Below are 23783 nucleotides of genomic sequence, written 5' to 3'. Positions count from 1 at the left end.
TAATTATTCTAGCAGGAATAATTGTTCCTAAGGATTTTGGTTCCTCTTTACAGTAACCTCTGGATTTGCAGCAAGATGTCTTAGATCTTGAGGACTGCTCTCCAGTTACTCTGACTACTCTCCGTGCAAATCTGGAATCACACTTTGTAAATACCAAACTGTCCTATGCAGATGTGTTCAGGATGTTGTTGCTATTTCAAATGCTGATTCTCAGGCAAGAACTGCACATGGTTTAGTTCAAGCCTTTCTCGGTTCAGGTTGGCTTTGTAGACAAATATAGCCCACAACCGATGTAATGTACTGACACAGCACTGTTGTGATCATCTCCTGTCATCCAGTAATGATGATAAGCGCTTATGGTGTCAGTGTTAAAGCTGAACTCTGACTTCCTAGAAGTCTCCCTTCTCTTGCTGTAATCCCTTGGTTTGGAACATGTAACATTGAGATCAGGAGAGGAACTTTTTAAATGGGTGTCAGATCAGCGGTGATGTACAGAAAGCTGGAGAATGTAATCACCAGCTGGTGCTGAAAGTGTCAGAAAGAGAGAGTAGAGTAAATATATGAAATCTGGTAAATAAGGATGAAACCAGAAATTATTAGCTTAATGTTACTAGTGTAGCTAAAAATTAGTGAGGATGGAGTTCTTTTGCCAGTCTCTTAGGCAGTCCAATTTCCTAGCCAGACTATTGGTGTTTTATTCAGAACACTCATGCAGTGCTTTTCAGTAGGGTAAATGTTTATCAATGACATTTAATGGGTATGAATGAAGTTGTGTGTTGACTGATGCCTCTACACCTAAATAATATACAATTTCAGGTTTTTACATCAGACTAGATATAGTTTGGTCCTTTGCTTCTGCCAGGCATGTAGTTTGATGCTGTTTGAAGGACCACTGTTGGCTAGGACCTTTTTGTGATCCTTGTTGGAGTGGATTTTTGGGGGACATCTGGGCAGAGCTTGTAAGTTAGGCTCATATAATATTGGCAAATAGGACGGAAAAATAGGATTAGATTTGTATAATGAAACAGCTGTTCCTGAGGATTCAAAATCCATACTATGTGCATATCAGGGGGTTAATTTGGACTGTGTTCTGTTTGATCCCATGGATTGCTCATTATTAGTCAGAGCGCTTCAGGTGCACATCTGGAGCACATCTTCAGTTTGAGTCCAGTTCATGTATTCACAGACAGCTTGATAACATAAAGTTAAATATGATGAGTGTGGAAGAAAACTTTGCTCCTGCTCTGAACAAAAATGCTAGTGTAAACATAGCCTCATTAGCCATGGATGTTTATGTACCTGTCTCCAGATCCATTTTATAGTGTGTTATTAGAGTTTCATATTGTGCCTTTCTCATTAGACATGCTAAGGTTACAGCCCTGCAGGACACATTAAACAGAATTCTACAGGTTAATGAGGAGCTAAGTATTTTAGTCATCTGCTTTTAACAGCCCCACACCCCCACAGTAGGCAGGAAAAACAAAAGCAAAGGTGGTAGGTAGTTTACCTGGGGTATGGGAGATTAACAGACTGTATTTGAAATCCTTTGCTCAATTTCTTCTCCGTTGTTAATTCTTGAAGGTTGTATTTGTGGGTCCTTATGGGACCAGTGGTCAACAATGATAATCTAGGAGTTGTATGCAAATATCCCTGGCTTAAAAAAAAAAAAGCAAACAACAAAAAACCCTTAGCACAGATCAGTAGTGTCACAGGGCTAATTCTGATAGGATTACATTCATCTATACTAGCAGATGACAAAAGACAAATGCTACACAAGTGAGACCATACTTGTGTTGGCAGAATCTTAATGTATGGATGAAGCTGCTCCAAGCATAGTACAACCCTAGATGTTACATTAAATGAATCCCCCTTTTCCTGATATATTTATGGCCACTAGAGGTTTTTCTAACATTGTGACATCAGCAAACAACCATTATGCTTTATTCTGGCAAAACTGTAGTCTAGACCTGGTCATATTTGTGCACTCTGCAATGTTTTTGCAGTATGCACCATCTTCTTACTCTGCTGCAGTGGGGATTACGGAGAATGGTATGACAGCATGATGGATGTGCAAGATTTAACACAGAATGTCCTTGTTGCAAACAGTCTTAAACTTTCACTGAAACAGAAATCATATATAGTCATTCAAGATTCCAAATTCTCTGAAACTCTGGAAGTTTGATCACTTCCAGAAGGCCTGTTTCTTTGATTTTGTTACCTCCTGGCCTGCCTGATACAAGGGCTTCAAAAGAACGATTCTGCTTATCCTGGCAGGCTGGCTGCAACCAGTTTCTGTGTCAGACATACAGCATTGGGGTCCAAGAAGTCTGGTGATGGAGGAGGAGAAGTTGAGTTCTCTCCTTCTGCATGTAAGTGATCCTTGACCATAATGCAGGATGCAGAAGTGACAAGGCATGTGATGAACGCTGCAGGTAGGTCTGCAGGGTTACATCATAGGTGAACTGCTTCATGCAGGGGTTTTGGGTTTTTAGCTTGTGAGATGCTGATTTTACAGAACAGGTAAATGTTCCTCCTGGGGAATGTACTGTCTGAAAAGGACAGGGATGTGCATAAGAGAGCAGGTAAACTGTTGTCCAAATGTGAGCTTGTGCTGCTTTATGTGTGCTTCTTTGTCCAGATATAAAACCTTGGTTCTCAACCACTGGGTGTTGACTTTGTTCCAGTGAAACAAATATATTTTAGAATTTTAGGCTCTGTTTTACATTGGTAGGTCTGTTCATCTTGGGCATGTATAGCCCCACATTATTATTGTTCATTAGTATAGAATTGAACCATTCATGTATACTCATTGTGTATTAAGGAAACTTGGCCTCTGTGGAGCCAAGTTAGACAGACTGTGTGATTAGATCTGCTTGCTAAGGCATACAATGCTTTTATTAAACCCAGAGTGCAACATGCAGGTCTGGCGGACAGATCCTCAGCTGAAGCATATTGACAGTACTCTCGTGAAGTCAGAGAAGGTGCTTTGATTTACACCATCCACTCTATTTGGAGGAGGCAAAATATGTTAATTAAAAATCTGTCATGAGCAGCTTGTGATATTTGCTTCCAGCCATGGGGTATGTGCAGTTCAACTGCCATTCCTGCATATATTGCCATCAAAAATGTGTCATTTTGCTACACTTATAAACTTTGGTAAATCAACGTCTGGTTTATTTTTAGCAGGACTTCATTTAAAAGTGACATTTGTGCTCTAGTCAATGCAGTGACATGACTTTTGTGCGTTTTGGAAACTATGAAGATCATTACTAGCAGGTTCTGTTAAGAAGGGTAAAATATATGTATGTATATATAACATTCTAAGTCATTTCTATAGAGACAGAAAAATGTGCTTATGTAGCTATAAAAACTATCTCTGAGACAAAATATTTCAAACAGAGCAATAAAATATGTTTCTGAAGTAGGGATAGCAACTTCTTAATTAAGCAAACTGACCACCCTCCAAAAAAAAACCCCAAACAACAGCTCCCCCCAAAAAAACAACACAAAAAATCCACACAGCATCATGGTTAGATTGCCTTAAAAATGTATTGTGATTGTGTTATCTGCTGAAATTAATAAATATTTAAAGATCAAATTATGCCTTATATGAACCCAATGAGATCTAACTTGAAATATGTTCCTGTTGGTTTGACTGTAGCTGCTTCTGGAGTAAGAAACTGTGGAAAGTGATCAGAACCAGGCTTTAAATTAAGATACATTAATTCAAATTGCACTATTGGTAGTATTCAAACATGAAGAAAATTTATAATAGAAATAGAATTTATTCTGATTTCATTGTAAGTAATTTTAAATACAAACTGAAGGTAGAAAACCCTTGAGAGACAGCAGAATGACATGCATTCAGTTCAAAAATGGTTGCTGCCAATCAGAAAGCATGAGAGACAGACTTTATTAATGTAGTCCAATAATTTCACAGAGCAGTCTTATCTGTGTATAAAATTGTAAGAAAAAAGAAATAGAAAAGATGTGTTAGTTCATTGTGTCATCAAAAAGTGTGGCTATTTTTTTCTCTGAGTTGCATTGTTGAAGACATCCAAATTCCAGGTCTAAATAGTTGGAATACAGCTGGAAATATTTTAACTGTGTTTTCTTTAAACTATAGCATTTACTCCTATGACCAGGTTGGATTACTCATTGGTAATAAAAGCAGAAATTACCACTTTATTTTCATATTTTACTAGAAGAAGGCATAGGACAATCCTTTAGGACAAAACAGGTATAACTCAAAACTGACCTCTATATGTCACTGCCATAGAGAAGGATTCACTGCAAATGTGGTGCCTCAGGCACTTTTTTCATGGACACCAAGGAAAAGTCAGAAGCAGTGATGTCTTTTTTCATCCTGAAATGTCAAAATACAAACATAGCTTGAAATCAAGAAACACTGAACTAATTTCCTTCCCTGAGTTTCTTCGTTTCTCTTGTTTTCCTGACCTGAAGAGTCAAGTTCTTACTGCTTACAGATCAAACAAAGCTATAGTGGATGCCATTCCTCCATGAGTTCTCCCTGCTCTCTTGTAGGTAGGACACCTTTTTTCACTCTGGGAGAGTAGTTTGTTTACAAATCCATAGGATTGGATGTCACCATATCTGTAAGATCCTATTGGCTCAGCCATTTGGAATACATTTTGATTTTTTGTTGGTTTTCTCTGAAAACCTTAATTTTAAAAAATTACTTTGTTAATACATTAATTGCCAGTGTGAAGTAAGAACCTGACATGCGCCATTTGATATATTATGGATATTCAGGTAAAGCTTAGATAAATCCAGCAGTTGTTCTGCTCCCATTTGCTGTGTCATCTGTTATGGTTGATAGACCGTTTATTTTTCACCCAAGGAGAATTATTAAGGTTTAATGTTTGACTAGGAAAGTTCTTGGGGGAGGGAGAGAGGGAGGGAGGATGCTATGCTCAGTGCACCTCATTGATAGGCATGAGGAGGTGTTGTCTCAAATTTGTCCTCTTTGGCATACTGCCTTGTGTCAGAGAGGACAAATTAGAGACAATACCTCCTCTGGCATCTTGCATTGTGCTAGGGAGGCTGGCTTAGTCAAAAACTCACAGCTTTGTCAGACAATTCAGAAAGTAGGTAGAAGTATTACTACTAAGGTTGCTTATACAATAATAATTGGGGAAAGTCTCAGATCATTTCACATCTAAATTTATATAGATATGATCTGTTTTAATGTTTTTCATTTTAAATCTGAAATGTTAAGGTGCTTGGAAAGTTCATCCCCAGCTATTTGCATACAACTATACATGAAGAGGGATACATAGGGCAACCAGTGACTTTTTTTTTTTTCCTCAATTACTAATGTTTGCATTTGAGAAATGTTCTGTGCTTTGCTGTTCAACACATAATAGATCACTGTTGATAATGCGTTTTTTATATTCATGAATTGCTCTTAAAGGCATCTGATAATCATAGCTATCTAACTGTAATCTATATTCATCAAGGACATCACGACTAGGTTAATCACAGTTGACCTGTGGTATTGATTTGTCACGCAGGAGTGAATGTTGAGTCTTTCAAGCCATCATTGCAGCTATAATGACAATATCACAATAACCTTCTGTCGCATCCCACAGATGACATGCATGGCAGACAAGAGTTAGTTTTAGCCATTTCTGTATGTTTATCTTACACTGTTTCCTTATGTATGTTTTCTGTATATTTAGGCTTCAGACCAAACCATGACTGCTTTGCTAACTGCCTTAGTGATGCTACTTATCTAAGTGATGATAGCAGGACTGATATATAATGCCTACAAAATATATCTGAAAGGTCTACTGCCTTTGTCCTAAACAAGATGTGACTGAGGTTGCACTCAAGTTAAGAGCAAACTGTATGCCTTAAAGTAATATTAGAATCAAGAAAACCCTTATCTGAAGTTTGAATGCTGAAATCCTCTCATCTGAAATCCTGCATACCCTGTGTTTCTTAGGAAAGGCCAGTGGGAGCTGAGGAAAGGCAAGTCTAAAAAAGAAAGTGTTGTGAATTTTGTTATAGAACGGAAGATTAAATTTGTTTTCATATGCACAATTCATATATCAAATACATACATTATGATAATTACTTACATGGAAATTTACATCAGAATGTAAAATAATCTAAATTTAATGCTAAATGCATAATTACATCATGCGCTTTTTTTTTCGCCCCAGATAATAAGTCTAGGCTGTTAAGGAGTCAGTTTTAAGATGTCGAATGTGTTTTGTCTTCTGAGCTCACACAAACTTAGAATAGCCATTCTGTGTAGATATAAGGCTAATGTGGCTTTAATTACTGTTTTTCCCTAGTGAAAAGCAATAGGACTGATGATACTCTGTTGGATATCAATGTATGAGGTAGTTTTAATATAGCATAAATTAAAAGACTCTCAGTGTTAAAAAAAGATCAAGTTTACTAGTAAATATTAAGCCATATCTTGTATGTACCTATAGTCATTCAGTATCAGCTTATAACAAATAATTATTTTAAGCTAAATGCATTTATAAAATTCACTGAATTACTACTAAGACCAATTTGATTGAATATATATTAACTTTCATGCTGATAAATGCATCAGTGCAGCTGCTAAAAGGTTCGTTCTCCTCAGGAAGGCAAATAAAGAAACTACAAATGCATAATAAAGATTAACAAGAACAATTCTCCTACTTCAGTAACTATTAATTGGATTATCATGGTTGAGACTGCAGAACACAGAAAGGAATGAAATTTTTACTTGCTATGTAAAGAAAGACCTTGATGAGAATCAGAGAGGTACAGTATATCCAAAATGATGTATTATTATCATATCCAACTGCCCGAAATTTATATTAAGTTTTCATTCATAAAGTAAAACAAGATGGCAACAAAAATAGCTTAAGCTAATGCTGATACAGTATACTTGCTTGTTTCCTTATAACCATTATGCAAAATCACATTCTAGGAATATGGGACTAAAGAGAACATTGGGATTCCTGAATCCACACCCCTTACAGTAGCAGATCCAACAGCTTGAGTAAATGCATGTGGCAATTACCTATGTAAATTGTATTGTAAACACAGTAGAGGCTTTTAAACAGCTGTTAAAATGCATTAGATTTAAAAAAAAAAAATCAAGAAAATAATATATTTATTTGCATTAAGGAATTTTATCCATCACCTTAGTGATTTGAATAATAGCTAAAGGCAAGTCTGTTTATATTAATCTTTGTTTACATTTATATATGTAACATAGCTATGCTGTTTATATTATTAAAAATCTTACATACCTGTGTCTTAATAGTGTTGAGAAGCTGCTTAAAATAGATATAATGAAACAATATTGATTCTTCCCTTTGTCAGATTGATAAAATATTTCCCTTGCTAAATTTTGCTGCAGAATAACATACATTCTTGACCATAAGCTGGCTTCAAAGATTCAAAACACGGTTCATGTCTGATATAGTCCGTCTATGGTGCCTATCCTGTAATAAATATACATCAACGTGAACCTTTCGAACATTTCAGAGCTGAGGCTCTAAGCAGCTTAGCAAATCCTTCTTTGTCTGCTTTGTGCTAAAATTATCAAATTGTTTTGTTGGATTTGCTGATGAATGTAAATCCAATAAGAGTGTGTCACAGGAACTATTAAGGTGATTTCTAAACCCCCTGATTAGTACATTCCTCTGTTTTCACAACTGTAGTAGCATGACAAGGATCCTATTTTGCAGCCAGCTAAATTGATCTTCTTGATGTTGCTGTCAGTAAAACAGTATGTTTGTTCGGATGAACTCTTTGCCTACACACTTATCTAGGAAACAAGAATATCAGTTCTGCAGCTTGACACCTACATGAAGGATGATGTTGTCATCATTTTCTATCATCAGATGAAATTTGTCACAGAAGTTCCTTTCCTGGTAGTATTTTCCCCATTTGGCAAAGCTCTTTGAGGATTTGAAACCATCCAAGATGTTGTTTGAGAACTGCGAATGACTGGCTAATGCTATGAATGAATTGGAGAGGACAAAAGGCTTAGATGAAGAAGCCCACTTCATCTAGCCCCCATCACTGCCCAATAAACACAAAACATGGAAGTTCTCAGAATCTGTGTTTGCTACTAAAAAGGTAGCTGGGAGATCGGGTCAAAAAACCAGAATGTGTGTAAGGGACCCTGTAATTGTAGAGAGACATGGTTCATTTCTCATCAGAATTTGAGGTCTTGTGAAAGAAAAACTAAAATGAGGAAATATGCACATTTTGGTTGGCAGGGGAAATTGGGACCTAGCACCTTACACTAGTAGGGCACTTCATTACACCTCAGATCAATTTTCTTTCTTTGTAATGCTGAAAATCCTCCCATGCCAAACTCTCAAAATGATGACAAATCGTTGCTGTACTGATTTATTATCTTCAGGAGAAAAATGATAGCTCTGAGACTGCAATCCGGGGCTCACTGAGCTCAGTGGAAGGATTACCATTTATTTCAGTGCTCCTTTACAACTGGCACTATATTAATGGAAACTGTACTTAATGTAGAAGGATTGCTATTATAACACAAGTTGGGCACAGATACTTCATGTGTACTATGTGGGAATGCAATTAACTTTCCTTTTTTTTTTTTAATAGAGCAATTTTTTCATTTTGGCTAAACCGTTCAATGATGTTAAGGATTGAAAATGCGATATTATAGTTTCCAGTATCAGCTTCATTATTTGTACTTCTTTGCTCCATAATGCAAGATGAGTTTTCTAAACCCATGTTATTGGAATTTCTCTGTTAGTGGAAGCGGAGTGACATTTCTAGGCACATATCCACCATCATGATGCTTGCATTTCACCTAAACCTTGATTCCTCAGACATCCCAGAGATGTGGCTTGCAACCTTGAGGTTGCAGTATAGCCACAGGAGCCAGACCATGCTAAAAATTACAGAAATTTCCCTTTTGAAATCAGTACCTAGCTGGTTTTCCACTGGGAATGTATTAGTATCATTCCTTTGGACCTGGCCTGTGAGTTGAATGGTGTGCAAGGAATGCGTTGCCTTTAATTCCATTTTTAAAACTGTATCATCCCTTTTTGCACCTTTGTACAAAGGATTCATGGCAATAATGCATTTGCCTCTAGGATTATCTAGCCTTTTACTGAGTTTTGGTGTATTTGGAAAAGAACCATTATCTCTAGGGAAATTATCCAGCTATCAGGATAACCAAGCTGTACATGCAGAGACACTTACATTGGTCCTGCATATGCCTGCTCAGTCACTATACTACCTGTAGAGCAATGCTTCATGCAAACTTGGAGCCTCCCTTTCTGGAGGAAGGTCGGAACTGCTGGGAGTGATACTGTTGTGTAGTCCCATCTTGGTGTTTCAGCCCTCTGTTACCTCAGAAAGGAAGAACTGACTATCTTAATTTCCCTACCAGTACTAGAAGATAGATGCTAAAGGTACTTGCCATCCAAGTTTACCAAAGTGAAGTAATTGCTTAAGTGGATAATTGCACTTCAAGAAATGTATTCTGTTTCCCAGAAAGATGACCTTCCCATTGCAAGGTGGAAGGAAATAAGAGTTATGAGCATTTAGGGGGAATCTTCTGCACATTCGGAATCTTCTGCTGAGAAAAATGTTTAATTTCCCGCTTTTGGGCAATTTGACAGCCCTTTGTGCTTGGGAGCTCTCCAAGCATTGGCTTGAAGAGGAGGGGCAGTATATAATCACTGCAGTCAGTGAACATAATTTATACAATTCAAAATGACTGACGGTAAACTTTCCTTTTACAGCTCTGTTCTGTGATGTGGTAAATAGTGCCATGTTAAGGGTGCTTTAGAGACTTTCAGTCATATGCTTGTCTTCACACTATAGACATCCAAAGGAAATACATGCTTTAGCTGTCTTAACTTTCTGGATAGTCTCTCTTTTACCTAATTGTTAGCATGTTTAGGCTGTCCATCAAGGTTATAGCTGTGCCACATACCTTTGCATATATAATGTATAAATACTATCAAGAAAAATTTTACAATGGAACTTAAAAGTCTGTTCAAATTGCAGTTAAGTATTAAGTAAGGCATATGTTGTACATCTTGAGCATCTTCGCTCTGTAGCTGTCTGGAAATGCAAATGGATTTCACAGCAGAGCCTCATTTCTGACAGAGCTGAAGTTGCTGCTCCAGCCGTAGCTCGGCCGGCAGAGCCATCTGCTGTTACCTCAGGACAGCAGTACGGACCTTTCAGCCCCTGCTGCTTTCTGGCTGCCTCCAAGCACTTACTCAGAAGTGGCAGCAACCTTCATTGCTAGTGGAAGCACGATTTATCATGTAGATGCCTGCCATACTGAAATGGATGCTCACCCAACCCTCTTTCCAAAACTCAGGAGAGCTCTATGCGGGTGAAGGTAGTAACAGGGAATATTCACAAATCTACCCATCCATCATCCAGAAGTTTTGTGAGGTTTTATTTGCTATTGTAATAAAATCAGTGACAAATTAATATTCGTTATTTTGGCAGATTGGTTTTGAATCTGGGCGAGATTGACAGTGTGAAGAATCGCTGTCCCGAATGTTTGTGCTCTTCTCTTTCACGGTTGCATTCTCCTTGCACTATTTTTGTCTGACTGTGGCTCTTTGTTTGCCTACAGTAATTCCTTTGTATGACCTCATGGTTTGACAACACAGTGTTATTCTCATGAATCCTGTCAGTCCCAAAAAAGGTGCACTCATGTGACTGAGGGGCCGCTATTAACCACAGGAATACAGGAATTGCTAGAACCCAGTGGAACACCCCTCCACTTGTCCCTAATCCTCGCTCTGACTGCGACCAATGCTACAGGGTTTAAAGGAAACAAAAATGCTGTGCTGGTGTTTAGGTTGTCTATCCATATCTTCTATCGCTCCCTTTTCCAAAAAGAAAATAAGCAAAAGAACAGCCTGTGACTTTCTTCTCAACTGAGACTTCTCAGTGTTTTGAGAGCAACATGTAGTAGATTTTGTTGCTTCCTCACACAGTTTTTTGTGCAGTTGAAAATGCACTGGATTTACCCTGCAAGGTTCCTGTGAGCCCTGTCAAGGGTAGAGCTGAATGCATCTTTTATATCACAACTGTACAACGCTATATGACATAGTAGGAAAAGCTTGGCTTACTGATCATCAGTTTATGCCCTGAAGCATGAAAGTAGGTAGAATTTCTTGATAACAATAAAATAGTTCTGCGTGATTTGTTGTCACAGTTATGCTTTCGCAAATATAAACAAATCAGAATTCACTGAAAGCATCTAATCAAGTGTTGAAAACTTGAGAGTGAGTCCACAGCTTCTTGATTGCTAATTCTTGCAAATAAAAGGAACAGTAGATAAAGATGTAAATACTTATACTGAATCTCAAGCAGTCTTGCCTTTGGTGTTAATTAGTATGTGTAATTTTCGTGTAATTTCCTTCTTGGTAGTTTAATACAACCTTTGACTGAAGAACATCTCTTGCTACTTCTAGAAGATACTTCTTTTGTTAAAGCTAGGATTATTGCAAGTAGCTTACACGTATTTTTTAAAGTCATATTTTGGAAATTGTCATCTTTGTATAATCAAGATAATGCTGTAAATGCAGATAGGTACAATGGGGGAAACTAATTATTTTTATGTGTTAAATACCGTATGTAGATGTAAATCTGTTTTTACCTGCCAGTATATTGCATATATATGTATATATTTTTAAGGTCATCTCTGCAGTTAAATGGAAAGAAATGAGTTAAATCAGATTTTTCAGGATATATAAATAGCTGAACTAGACTGGTTATCTTCCAGTGCTGACCCTGTGCAACCAGAGGATATTGATGGGAATAGCTACACTCACTTCATCCTCCTGGATAATCCTCCCTACAGTACTCCAGGGGAAAGCAAGTAAACAACTAGAAGTAAATAACCCCAAGTTTTGATACCTGATGGAGAATCCCAGCCCGCGGTTGTGTTTTAGAACAAATTCTGACCTGTCTAGGTTTGAACTCTTAATTTCTGTAGTAAAGAAGTTGGTTTCAAAATCTTACTCATTTGCAGCGTAAGTCTTCTGTCACTGTGATTTCAACTCATATAAGAGGCGGGGGGTTGGGGGGGGGAATACTAGCTATTTAAAGACTAGTCACCTGTCTTCAACGTATTATCCTTAGGTGGCCAGGTCTACATATATACATGTAAATATCAGCCCTACTGACTATATCCACCCTGTGTATATCTGCCTTGCCAACATAAATTTGGTTTTTTGAGGATTTTTTGTAGCTTTTCAATGGTAAGAAGTTCAACCCTATGCATATTCCGTTTCAATTGCTAGGTTGTCTTTGTATTTAAACTGATTTTTAAGAAAGTGTATATTTCTTCACCTTAAAACTATTCTCTACCTTTCATCTCACAAATTATAATGGGTGATGGGTAGGAACTGGAAAACAGAAGGCTCTGCTCTTTTTTTTTTTTTTTAGAGCTCTTCTGAATAGCTGGAGAGAATAGCTGGATAGCTGTAATCTTTTGGAAAGAATAAAAATTCATAAGTGAATAGTAACATCTCAATTTTTACTTAATTAACAGAATTCCCAAATCTGAAAAATGCCATCTTATCCTAATTAACATGTTCTTTTGTAAAAGAACACTTGCTGTAAACCCTGAGGTGAGAAAGCCATCAGATGTTTGGGGGCTTTTTTGTTTTCCTTTTTTTTTCTGGAGGCGAGTTCTCAGCAGATATTGAAAAAATATCTCACATCATAAGTCTTGAAGGTGAAAATGGTATTTAAAAATACTGCTTCTCTCCACTTATCTCACCATAATCAAATTTTATCACAAAGCATAGCAGGACCCCCAGAGAATTGAAGTCTCAGATCTGGGATGTGGTTGTAAGTAGGAATCAGCATAACTGAAATGAGTGGGAGAGAAACAGGAGTGTAACCTGATGGACCAGAGATGTCAGAGGTGATTTCACCTGCCGACTTCTCATCCCATGGCTTTTTACAGTGATTGTAATATTCCTGGTACATACAGTCTATGAATATGATCACTTGAGAGATAGGTGAAGTATAAATCAATTCCAATATGATAGAGGAAAAAGGAAATTAATACAGCTATGCTTGGGGCATTTGTTACTGTTAGCGAAGCTGCATGCACTTGTGTCACACGAGGGTAATCTGGCTTGCACTTTTATATTATCTGGGGAAATCTCTGAGCATCATCCAGTGGAGGTTTTGATTGACTTATTCTGACTGCATAATATTCAAAACAGTCATTTAAGCAAAATCTTTTATTTTTGAACAGCAGCAACAATAGCAAAGCTATTGCTTGTGACCTGTCTGCAATATTTTTGTGGAGAGTAGTATGCTCTAGGCAAAGTGAACTGCAGGACTGGATGTACCTCATCTTTGAGGTAGCTCCAGGTTAGATTTGCAATTTTCAAGCCGAACTCTCTGTTTCTCAAAAACAGTATGATCATTGGATCAGCTGCTGCCTTGCTGCACTGTCCTGGGCTACCATGAGTGTGGAGCATTTCCCACTATTTGAGGTCTTTGAATTGAATGCAGGTAATCAACTATCAACATCAGTGGATCACACAGGTTTTTAAGTAATGACTGGACATTGTTTCGAAAGAGATACTATTGTCCAAATCAATTTCAGAGCAATAAAATAATTTGGGAGTGGTGCAGCAGCTTCTACACTAAATTTATTGGCCTATGCATAGAAATTAGAGTAGATGAGAATTTCTCTTTCAAAGTTCAGGAACTATTAATATACCCTAACTATTGTAGGACAGGCAGAGGTCCGGTAGTTAATCCTGAAAAAAGCTGGTAGTATGAAGTTGCTCCTTGATTCTCAGTGGCTGTTAGTAGGAGATTCCAGGTTTCTACATATAAAAAAAAAAAAAAAAGATTATGAACCTACTTTATTTGTAACAAGTAAAATATATTAAAAGTATAATAAAATGCATCTTCTTAATGTAGAAGCCCAGAAAAATAATTAAAGAAAAAGCATAATTTATAGAAAGGAAACAAGGGGACAGAAATAAGATAGGATATGTGGACCCAACAACAGTCATATTTTTTGGTGAATCTTTGTGGAACTGAACAAGGAAAATCCTTAAAAATATGGAGAGCTACGCTGAAGGAGGCACTCCCTCTGACTTTGGTGGGAGGTCACTCTGGTGATAGGATGGAGCTGAATCTCTGAATGGCGTCTTGGTGATGAACTGAAAATCTGTGTGCTCTGTTTTTCTGGTATAGCATGACTATGCCAGAAGCATAGTTATGTTTTATAGGAAAGGAAAATAGAGAGTTAAAATGAAAAGTAGTAGTATAATCTGCTGACTGTCTAGATAAGTAGAAAAACTGGCAGCTGTTGAGAAAGTAGTGTTGTACTAAGAATTTTGGTGCTAATTACAATTGCCTGTGTGTGTATACTAAAATTATGGTAAATGAGTGGTGATGAGTAGACTTCATGATATAAACATGGTGTTCCGAATGTGCAGTTTGTTTAAAATGCCATGGTTTCAAGGAAACATGGAGCAATCCTGCCATGGACATGCCTAATATAATTGTAGAGAAAGGTTACATTAATAATGGGCAATTGTTCTCTTAATTTTTAATTTTTAATCTATTTCTTATCTTTTTGATTCATATATTTTTCAAATTGGATATAATAATATCTATTTTGCTTTTTCTGTTCCAGCGAATTCGAGAACTAGAAGATAAAATAGAACTTCAAAAGAGGCAACTCAAAGAAATTGAGGAAAAGGTAAATAAATGCCTGGGCAATGCCAATAGATTTTTTTTTTTTCCCATACTAATTTATTTTTCTCTATTGTATTAATGTTAATAGTACTTAACCTAATATCACAAAAATCTATTTTAAAACAACGTAAAATTTGGGTTCAAGTCCTTGCTGCATGAAATGAAGCTCTGTCCCTAAGCTGCTCAAAATTATTTGCTATCTGGTTTTTCTATCAAGTACAGAAAGGAACCAAGGGTTCTGGAAAGACACTGGACTAGAAGGAGGAGGATCTACTGTGGTTTAGATCAAGAAACAACATAAAGATTTATCTCTGACAGAATCAGTTAGCTCAGCCTTGTTCTTTGGATAACATTGATTTGCAAAGCTTGCAAGTACTGAAAATTGAAACAAAGTTGATGAGGTGCATGTGGCGAGCTCTACAAACAAAAAATATTTCTCGCTTTAAGATAGAAACAAGTTCCAAATTAATATCCCAGATCCAAATTTTCTCCTTTTTGAAGAAGCTCTGAGTGAGGCTTAGGACAGCAAATGTATTTGGGTCACCGTGGTCCCAAGCAAGAGGTTCCTGGCCTGTGAGCTCAAGTGTTTCCCAGGTCTGTGGATTTTAGGCTGTTCTGCAGGGCATGGGCTGATAATGGGGCTTTCCCTAAGCCCTAGAAAAGTGATTTAGTTATGTTGCTTTTGCTAAACCAGTGCCTAGACCCCAAGACAAGTCACATCATCTCAGGTTCATTTTCTCTGTTACATATGGATACCTAATCCTACTTACACCTGCTGCTGAGAGTAGAGAAGTCAGTGTTTTCAGTCAATTTTTTTTTTCTTTTGGGATCAGAATGAGGTAAAAACACAAGAGGAAGGCTTTTGGAGGACTCTGAATGGGAGTTGGAACTGGTCAATGGGGTTTGCAGAACTGAGAGAGGCTTTGGGGAGCAGCTAGCTGGATGTGGGAAGGTTTCTTCCTCACCCTTCACTAATCTCACTGTCCCTTCATTGCTCTTAGGATGTGGCAGTCCTCCCTGTGTCACCTTCTGGGGGTATTACACTTTCAGCAGCTTCTCCAGTTCCCTCAGCAGCTTCCTTGGCCCCTTCTGCTCCCGCAGTAGTTTTCCCTCTGCAGTACTTCGTCCTGGACTTTTTGAACTGTGGAATCTGGCTGGGTTTGTTGGAAGGGCCAGGAGAAGAGCTGTGAGAAGCTGGGCTACCTGCTGCTTTTGCTAATTGTCCCTTTACATTACCCCCACTACTCCCTGGCTGGGGATAGTCTGTCTGCATCCATTGGGAAGGCAGTGGTCCCCATTTCCACTAGCAGAGAATCACAGGCAGTATCCACCCCTTAAAGGGCTCTTCTGCCTTTGCCCTCTTCTGCCCCGGACCACTTCTATACCTGAAGCTGTTCCTGCCTAACAGCCGGCGATGTCTAAGATGCTACAGTCAACTCCTGAAAGCAGAGAAACCTTGAAGGATAGGTGATACCTCTACATGTTATTTATTGCAAATATTAGTGTTTGTCCACCTATTCTAAAACATCAAAATCTCTAGACGTTGCTATTGCCAGAATGTAAACCTTTAACGCATTGCCATTACAGTTTACAGAGTAGGTATTGGATTAGACATGCTGCTAATTTTGAAAATGGAAGATAGGATTATCTGTGCTGGTTCGTCAGTCAAATGGATGGGGAAAAGTATTGGAAAAGAAACAGCTTAATCACAAGCTTAGCAGAAAGCTGGTAATGAGTTAAAATGATTAACGTTCTCCTTGCCTTAATGTTACATTAGCAGGAGACCTCAAAAAAACTTCATCATTTTCTATTAACCTTCAACTCCTGGATGGGTGGAAGGCTTCCTTCTATCTATATTTCATTTGAAATTTTTTTTCCTGGGGATTAAATCCCATTCTGAATTTGACTGCCTGAAGGAAGATTGTGTCATCAGAGAATCAACGAATGATATACTTCTACTTCATTGTTCTTCTGAAGGTTTAATATGTCAGTGAGTGCAGACTGACACCTACATGCCGCTGATACCGAGCACAATAATTTCTTGCGGAGGGAAATCTTATGCTTTGAAGGAACAGCAGTATTTATAGCTGAGCCTCGTTGCTGGTTGTAGCTAAGGGCAATGCACCACTTATAGTTACTGTGTCATGTGTATGGCTTTTTATTTTCCTCTAGGAATGGATTAAACTTTTAAATTTATGTAAAATTCTGTCAAATCAGAACATAAGGAAGACAATACTTTTGCACTATAGATTCTTCAGCAAACTGTCCTGCTTCTCAAGGCTATACAAAAGAATAACATAAAATCTCAGTTTTATTCTACAAGTTGATGGATGAGGAAGTACTGTTTAAACATGTCATGCTTTTCTTATAACAGATTTTCTACCACTTAAGTTGCATTTAGTTTGTGCCCTTGGCTTGCTATGTCTTGGTTCAGGAAAGCTTTCAGGTGTGTAATTATAAGTACTTGCTTAACTGAGTCACAAAGCCAAGCGTAATATTTCTGAAGTTACATAACCACAAATGTTACCATTTCTAAAGCTGCCCTTAAATACTGAATTTTGTACCCTGCTACCTGTTTTTAGAGTAAGTTTGGTGTACTGTATCTCTCTTTCAGATCAACAAAATTAATATTGATGCAAGACTAACTGCTGTAAAGTAATATCATTGGATTTCATATTACATATCTTATATCTTTTTTCTTTTCTTTTTTCCTCATTTTCTTTTGATCTTATGTTATAGTTTTTGTTCCTTTTTTTGTTTTTTTCACTAGCATTCATTCTGTGGCCTTGATGACACAACTGAGCCAAGACATGTGGTTGGTATTCTTTATATTTCTCTGTACTCAATTTTTAACTCTTAGATTTTGCCATATTTTGAGCATTGTCTTTGTAAGACTGAAAGCATGGCAGAGGGTATACTGATTTTACTTACTGAGAGAGGAAGAGTCACCTATAAAATCCAACTTGGCTACCTTCAGTTACCTTCCCAGACTTCTGCAGAAAGCCATTGGGTTTTCCATGAGAACTGGTTTTGCATTCTAAGATACTGCTCTAACTGCAGTGGGTAATTTTCAGTTCTGCAGAGCAGGTACATTTTGTCTAAAAGTTCAGATATTGCTGTATGATCCTGCCTTCTGTTGTGCCAGATGGAGAGGTGGTGAACACTGTTTGGTTTTCAGTTTTGTTTTCTAAAAAGCCCTGTAAGCATCGTCATCCATACAAAAAAGGGGTTCATTTTACTTCCTCAAGATCCTTGAAGCCATGAAATAACTTGGGAAATATTAACCTAATCTCCCTTTTATGAGGTGATGTGAAAGTTGCAATGTGACTGACCCTCCATGTGCCCCTGCAACGTGGAAAGAGCAAGGATAAGAAACCTCCATGTCTCTCTCTTGAGACACTACCATCAGATTTTCCACAGTGTCCTGATCCTTTCAGTTCAATGCAAAAGACAAAGTGAATTTCTTCAGCTAGAGCAGGAGCTATAGCGGCAGTGCTCACCTTTCACACAGAATAAGAGGGAAATACAATTTAGAAAATCGGTCCTAGCCTTTTTCCCTAGAGCAATGCAAGTTGCACGCTGCCTTTCAGTAAGGATAGTAACTCAATTACCTGCTACAGGATCAAACCATGGTTTAAAACTATTGAATATTTACACAGTATTTTTGTTGTTGCTGTTGTTTTGTGTTTGGTTGTGGTTTTTTTTAACTGAAAATACACAATGTTTTTACCTTTACAATTTTTCCAAGTTTTTTTCTTCTTTGGAATGTGTTGTGAATTATGTTCATGGAATCTCCTTATAGTAGGAGATGTGATTAATCAACCCCTTTGAAACTGCTATCAAGTACCATATGATGAAGAAGCATGATGATAATAGTTACCCAAAAAAGCTATTATATTTACCTTACACTGAGCTTGAAACAGTGTTTTTTTCTGCCCAGATCACAAGTACTTTTGAGAAATCAGACCTGTATTATCATGGGCTCTTTTGGGGATTTATTCAGCTTGCGGTACATTCAGTTATCATCTTTCTGTTGATGCTCTTGGGAACTGCCTCCAGTCTTTCATTACTAGCGTTGCTGCATGTGTTTTATATTTTACAATAAAATTATGTTAGATACAGATGGGTGGAATGTAAGCCAAGGGTATTATTGATTTTTTACAAGTGCAGTATCTTTCTTTTGGTTGCTAGATGACTGTTGAAAATCAGTTGAAATTAGGAAATATTTTTACTGCATTTTGAGCATTCCTTCTGAAATTTCCTTTATTTTGTCAAAAATTGAGCATATGCTTACAGAGATGTGTTTAAAGAAAAGAGAAGCCTTGTGGTACACTATTCACCTTACGACAGTTTGAGTTGAATTTTCTGTGGAGATCGGAAAGGACAGATGCTATTTTGGTTAATATAAGTTTGAAAGAGTAATGTTAAAGGAAGTCAGCAAAATATTGTCTTTGGAGTTTCATCCAGTGTTTTTACTCCAATCTTGGTTAGAGGTGCTAACATCTGGATGAACATACTTGTTTTTAAATACTGTGAAAAGTATACTGGCCAAGTTTAGAGACAATTTATAAACATTCTATAAATTTAGTGAGATCACCAGCATTTTTAAAATTTCATTTCAAACATTTTGAAATACTGTTAGTTCAAAAACTTTTACGAGTTCAAGGCCTAGGCCTGATCTATAGGCTTCCGTGCTGATACAGCTGATGATAGTTTTATAGGTCCTCTTTGGAAAAAAAAAAATTAAAAAATTACAAGTATAATGGGTCTCCAGAAAATACATCGTGCTGATATAACCTGCTATTCCTCCTTTTAATAACAACTGTTTAAGTAGTTAAATTCAAGGTTGGTGACAAGCATTTTGAGAGAATAACATAGGGATAATGGCTGTGTAGTCACATAGTGACTCAACTGTCACCTTTGTAGAAGTGCAGATCATACAGGGGTGCTAGTATGGAGGGCAATTTCCTTTAGTTCATCTTGCCAGAGGTGAGTCTGTCTCTGATTAATGTAACACAGCAAAGCCTATTTTGAGAGTCTTAACTATAGTTGGACTCTTGAACACTGTTCGTTATTTCAAGGCAAACCAGGTGATGTACTGATAGTAATTTTGGTTCTTGTTATTTTGAAGATAATATAAAACTTTTAGGAAGAGATTGTGGTGTCTGTGAATTTAGGGCTGGATACCGACACTTATTTTTAAATTAATGTTATCTATCTAAAGCTCAGAAGACTTTTTCTTTTTTTGTTGTTGTTGTTTTCTTTTTTGTTTGTTTTTTTTATTTTTATTTTTATTTTTATTTTTGGTTTGTATACAGGTTATTAAAAGAAACTATGGAGTGAACAGCTGAGTCCACGTGCAAAAATACAGAAAATATTTATTGAGCAGCTTTAAATTGGTGCATTTTTTTTCATAAAACAGTTTGCATAATACTTGAAGCTGCAAAATATTTGAATTTAAAATTAGAGATTTTTTTAAAGATATAGCTTCAAGCTGGAATGATTTGATAATCAAATAAGGACCAGCACATCATAAACACAGTAAAAAAATCTAAGCAGAATTTACACTCTTACACCAATCAAACACTGGGAAAAATACAAGTGCAATTACTGGCTGCTATGTGAACTGTTACCTATCAAATGGTTTTCTTACAGTACTGAGATCTTTGTCTCCATACTGCATGCTTTCAACAAATGTGGTTTGCATTTCACCCAGGAAACACAGAATCTCCTTTTTAATATCTACATTAAAAAAGCTAAGTGTTTGACAGTAAGTTCTCTATAGTAAATAGCTGACAGGAAAAAAACTGTCCAAAGTCGGAAACACGTAAACTTTTACAACCCCGTGGTGGTAAAATTGATATTAAATTTGTAAGTTGGAAATCCACAGATGGAGAAGAGATAGGTTTTGCAGAAAGGCAAGATGGTAGATTGAACTAAGAAAACTTTGAAGTGGGTAAGAACTGCGTGGGAGAAATGATTTTTTGAATGTTTCTTGAAAATTAAGGCAATAACTTGTAAAGATAGCACTGGGAGAATGGAAGATGCCAAGGTGGCCTGAGAGGTCAGGAAAAGAGAATGCATGAGTTGCTGTGCTCAGTTATCTCTTCAAGAAGAAAGAGGGGCTTGAAGAAATGGGTGTGCAGACAAATGTGATAAGGAGAAATAGTTAGAAATAAATATTTGGAAATCATGACATCCTCCCAGGTGAAATGAAAAAATGTTGACATTAGCTACCAGGAAGCAAAAATGGCACAACCTCAACCGTCAGAGGTAGATAAACAGTCAAGGACGTTGACCACCTGAACTGCAAGAAAAGTTTTGAGCAAAGCACAGATTGAAAAAATGAAAGTTGAAAAGAGTTGTTTAAGTTGGAGAATGGTTAGAAAATTCAAACAAGTTAGGCTTTTCTTTCAAAGAGGGAAAGGCAAATTGTTGTTTCAGAGCTGGAAAGGCAATATGAAGAAATAGATACTTTTCATTATTTCCAGAATGTTAAGGCAAACTGAAAATATTAAGAGCACAATATCAAAAGACAACTTTCTCCTCCCTCACATTTTCTTGAAAATCATCTTTGTGTTAAAAGGGCTATATAGAAAGCTACAGAGAAACAAGCCTGCTCCCATGAACACACTGAACTCCAACATGAATACAGAGTGGAATAAGATGGTTATGATAATACATCACATAAAATGGAAATTTTTATTGAAAAAATAACACAAGGCAAAGAATGATCAAGGCAGCACAAAGAAAGCTGAGGAAAAGATTTGTCATAGCAAAACAATGTCTCACTGTTGAAGGTGCAGGAATCGGCCTGAAAAGAAGCCAGTTTTCTCAGGTAATTTTTAGGCTCTGAAGTAAGACCACAGATGTACTCTCCACAAAGAATCACCAGACAAGATCATTTACCTGCTGAAGGAGCTGAGGAGCTCCACAATATTAATTCAGTCAGATGCAGCAAGCTGAGGCATGTGTGAGGGTCTGAATAACTGTTTCCTGGTACAAAGCACAATTTAAATTGGAAACAAGGATCATGCAGAAGTTTGGAAACTTGATCCCCAGAAGAATGTGTTGTTTACAATGTATTGTTCAACAGGAGCAAGCATTTATAGAATGTGTTTACAAAGAGAGATTTTTTTATGCTTTAGTTAAAGCTTTTAGTGGTGTGATGACAGAACGTGGAAAAATGAGGTCTTCACTGCAAAAGGAAGAGTTTTGGCATTATTCTAAAGAGAAGGACCACAACGGGACATAAACAGAGCTTAAGATAACCAAACCAGGTGCTGATGAAGGAACAGAAATTGGAAAGTGTGATTCACTTGGCAAAGAATCACTCTTTCTTCTCATAATCATAATTTTGCTCATCACTACTTTGGAAATGAAACTATAAGCACAAACATGGGATGGTCAGAGCATGTGGCTGCAACGGTAAAAGCACTGCAGAGACAGGAGATGGTCTTGTTATAAAACAGAAGGTATGAGCAGTTTTGTGTTCTTATTTTTTATGTGATCTGTTACATTGTAATTCACAGGTGACTTTTTTCTCAAAGAAACTGGCTGATTCGGGTGACATTTTCCATGACAGTCATGTTGTTTTTATTCTGCACTGAGCTAGCAGGATTTGTAGTGTTGGAAAACTGAGTATGTCATTCCAGTCTTACTATCCATTGCATATTGGTATTTATTGTAGAGCTGGGAGCAGGTACAGTGTGTTAACTGACTACATTCAGTCCATGCAAGATGCTGGGCCTGATTTTCACTTTCTGTGACAGCTTTTAAATCATCTATCCCAGCTGTTTAAGTGAAGAAGGAAACAATAAGTTTCTCATTTCTGGTATTAGTCGTAACAGCTTTCCTGGTTTTATGCTGAAGTACTCAGTAGTCTTCAGGATGAAGCATCAGAAACGTAGAGCCTAATGGATCATAAGGTTTGAGATCAACATTAAAAATTGTTGTATTCACTTTCATTGTATCATTGAATAAAAGTGCACTGATAGACAAGAACATATATTAGAAATATGTGAGTAGAAATCGGTATAATGATTTTAAGTGTCAGTTTATTTCCTGCCTGGTCCATCCTCACTGCTTTTATTTGTTGCCTACTTTCTGCAAAATATACCACTAAGGATTTTTCTTTTTACAGCTTATGAGCTGGTTATTAGACTGGAGCACAGTTGAAAACGACATTAATTTGGCTTCCACTGTAAATTGTTAATGAGCGGAGTAGCAGTGTCCGCTATTATTACATGCTCCTTTTGCAGTGATCAGGGATGTCCATTGTCAGGGACCAGGATGTCTATTTGCTTTACAAATAATAAATACAGACAAAATATTAGAGTCTGAAAGAGCTCAAAATCAAAGATACTGCTTCATTGAGGAAATTATACAGACCAGAGGAGAGCCATGATTATGTTCAGAGGTCTCAGAAATGCATGGTCTCAGAGAAGGGACTGGGCTTGGTAAGCCTAGAAAAGATCACGCAGTGGTTTGAACTTTGTTGTCCATGTTGGTTCAGACTTTGTCTTTCCACACTTGTAGCTTTTAAATATCATAGCTTCTCAGGGGACCAACGAGTAGCTGAATCTTTTCAGGTCTATGTCCTTGTGTGGCTGACATAAGGCCAGTGAGTGATACAATGGGCCAAAATAATAAATTTTATGTAATTCACCATATGTGTGAATAGCACATATCAAAACACTGGACAATAAGAGAAAAACTGGAGGGGGTTTTTTGGACTGGTTTTGTGCTATTTTCTACTCTTCAGTGGCAAAAATAAATGTTACTTTTTTTCTTCTTCTTTGCCCTGTTTCAGCATCTGTTTACCAAAAAAAAAAATAATCTGTAATTGCATTATTTCCTGGAGAATAGGTCCAAACTCAGTGGTTAAATTCCAATTACAGATCTAATTCCAAATCAATACAAATGTAGCAAAAACAAAGGCATTTCACAGATGCCAGTTATAAGACTATACCTACTGAAGAGAGTTTCTGTAAATGAAGGTGAACTGTAGGCTGAAGAACTTTTAGAGCTATTACTAAAAGAGGCAAAGG

The 23783-nt window shown here is 37.2% G+C and overlaps 1 protein-coding gene across 1 annotated transcript in view; it reads left to right on the top strand.

The window, feature by feature from the left end:
• The window catches only part of JAKMIP1 (janus kinase and microtubule interacting protein 1), an 89859-nt gene extending 72336 nt beyond the window's left edge, over nucleotides 1-17523 (top strand). The window contains exons 19-20 of the mRNA XM_009695177.1: nucleotides 14672-14737; nucleotides 17473-17523. Coding sequence (XP_009693479.1) covers nucleotides 14672-14737; nucleotides 17473-17523 — 117 coding nt within the window. The remainder of the gene's footprint in view (nucleotides 1-14671; nucleotides 14738-17472) is intronic.
• The last annotated feature ends 6260 nt before the right edge of the window (nucleotides 17524-23783 follow it).

The sequence above is a fragment of the Cariama cristata genome, unplaced genomic scaffold (assembly GCF_000690535.1).
Source record: "Cariama cristata isolate BGI_N322 unplaced genomic scaffold, ASM69053v1 scaffold15012, whole genome shotgun sequence".
In the NCBI taxonomy this organism is placed as follows: Eukaryota; Metazoa; Chordata; class Aves; order Cariamiformes; family Cariamidae; genus Cariama; species Cariama cristata.
Note: the sequence above shows the minus strand (reverse complement) of the source record. Positions and strands in the feature narration are given on the sequence as shown.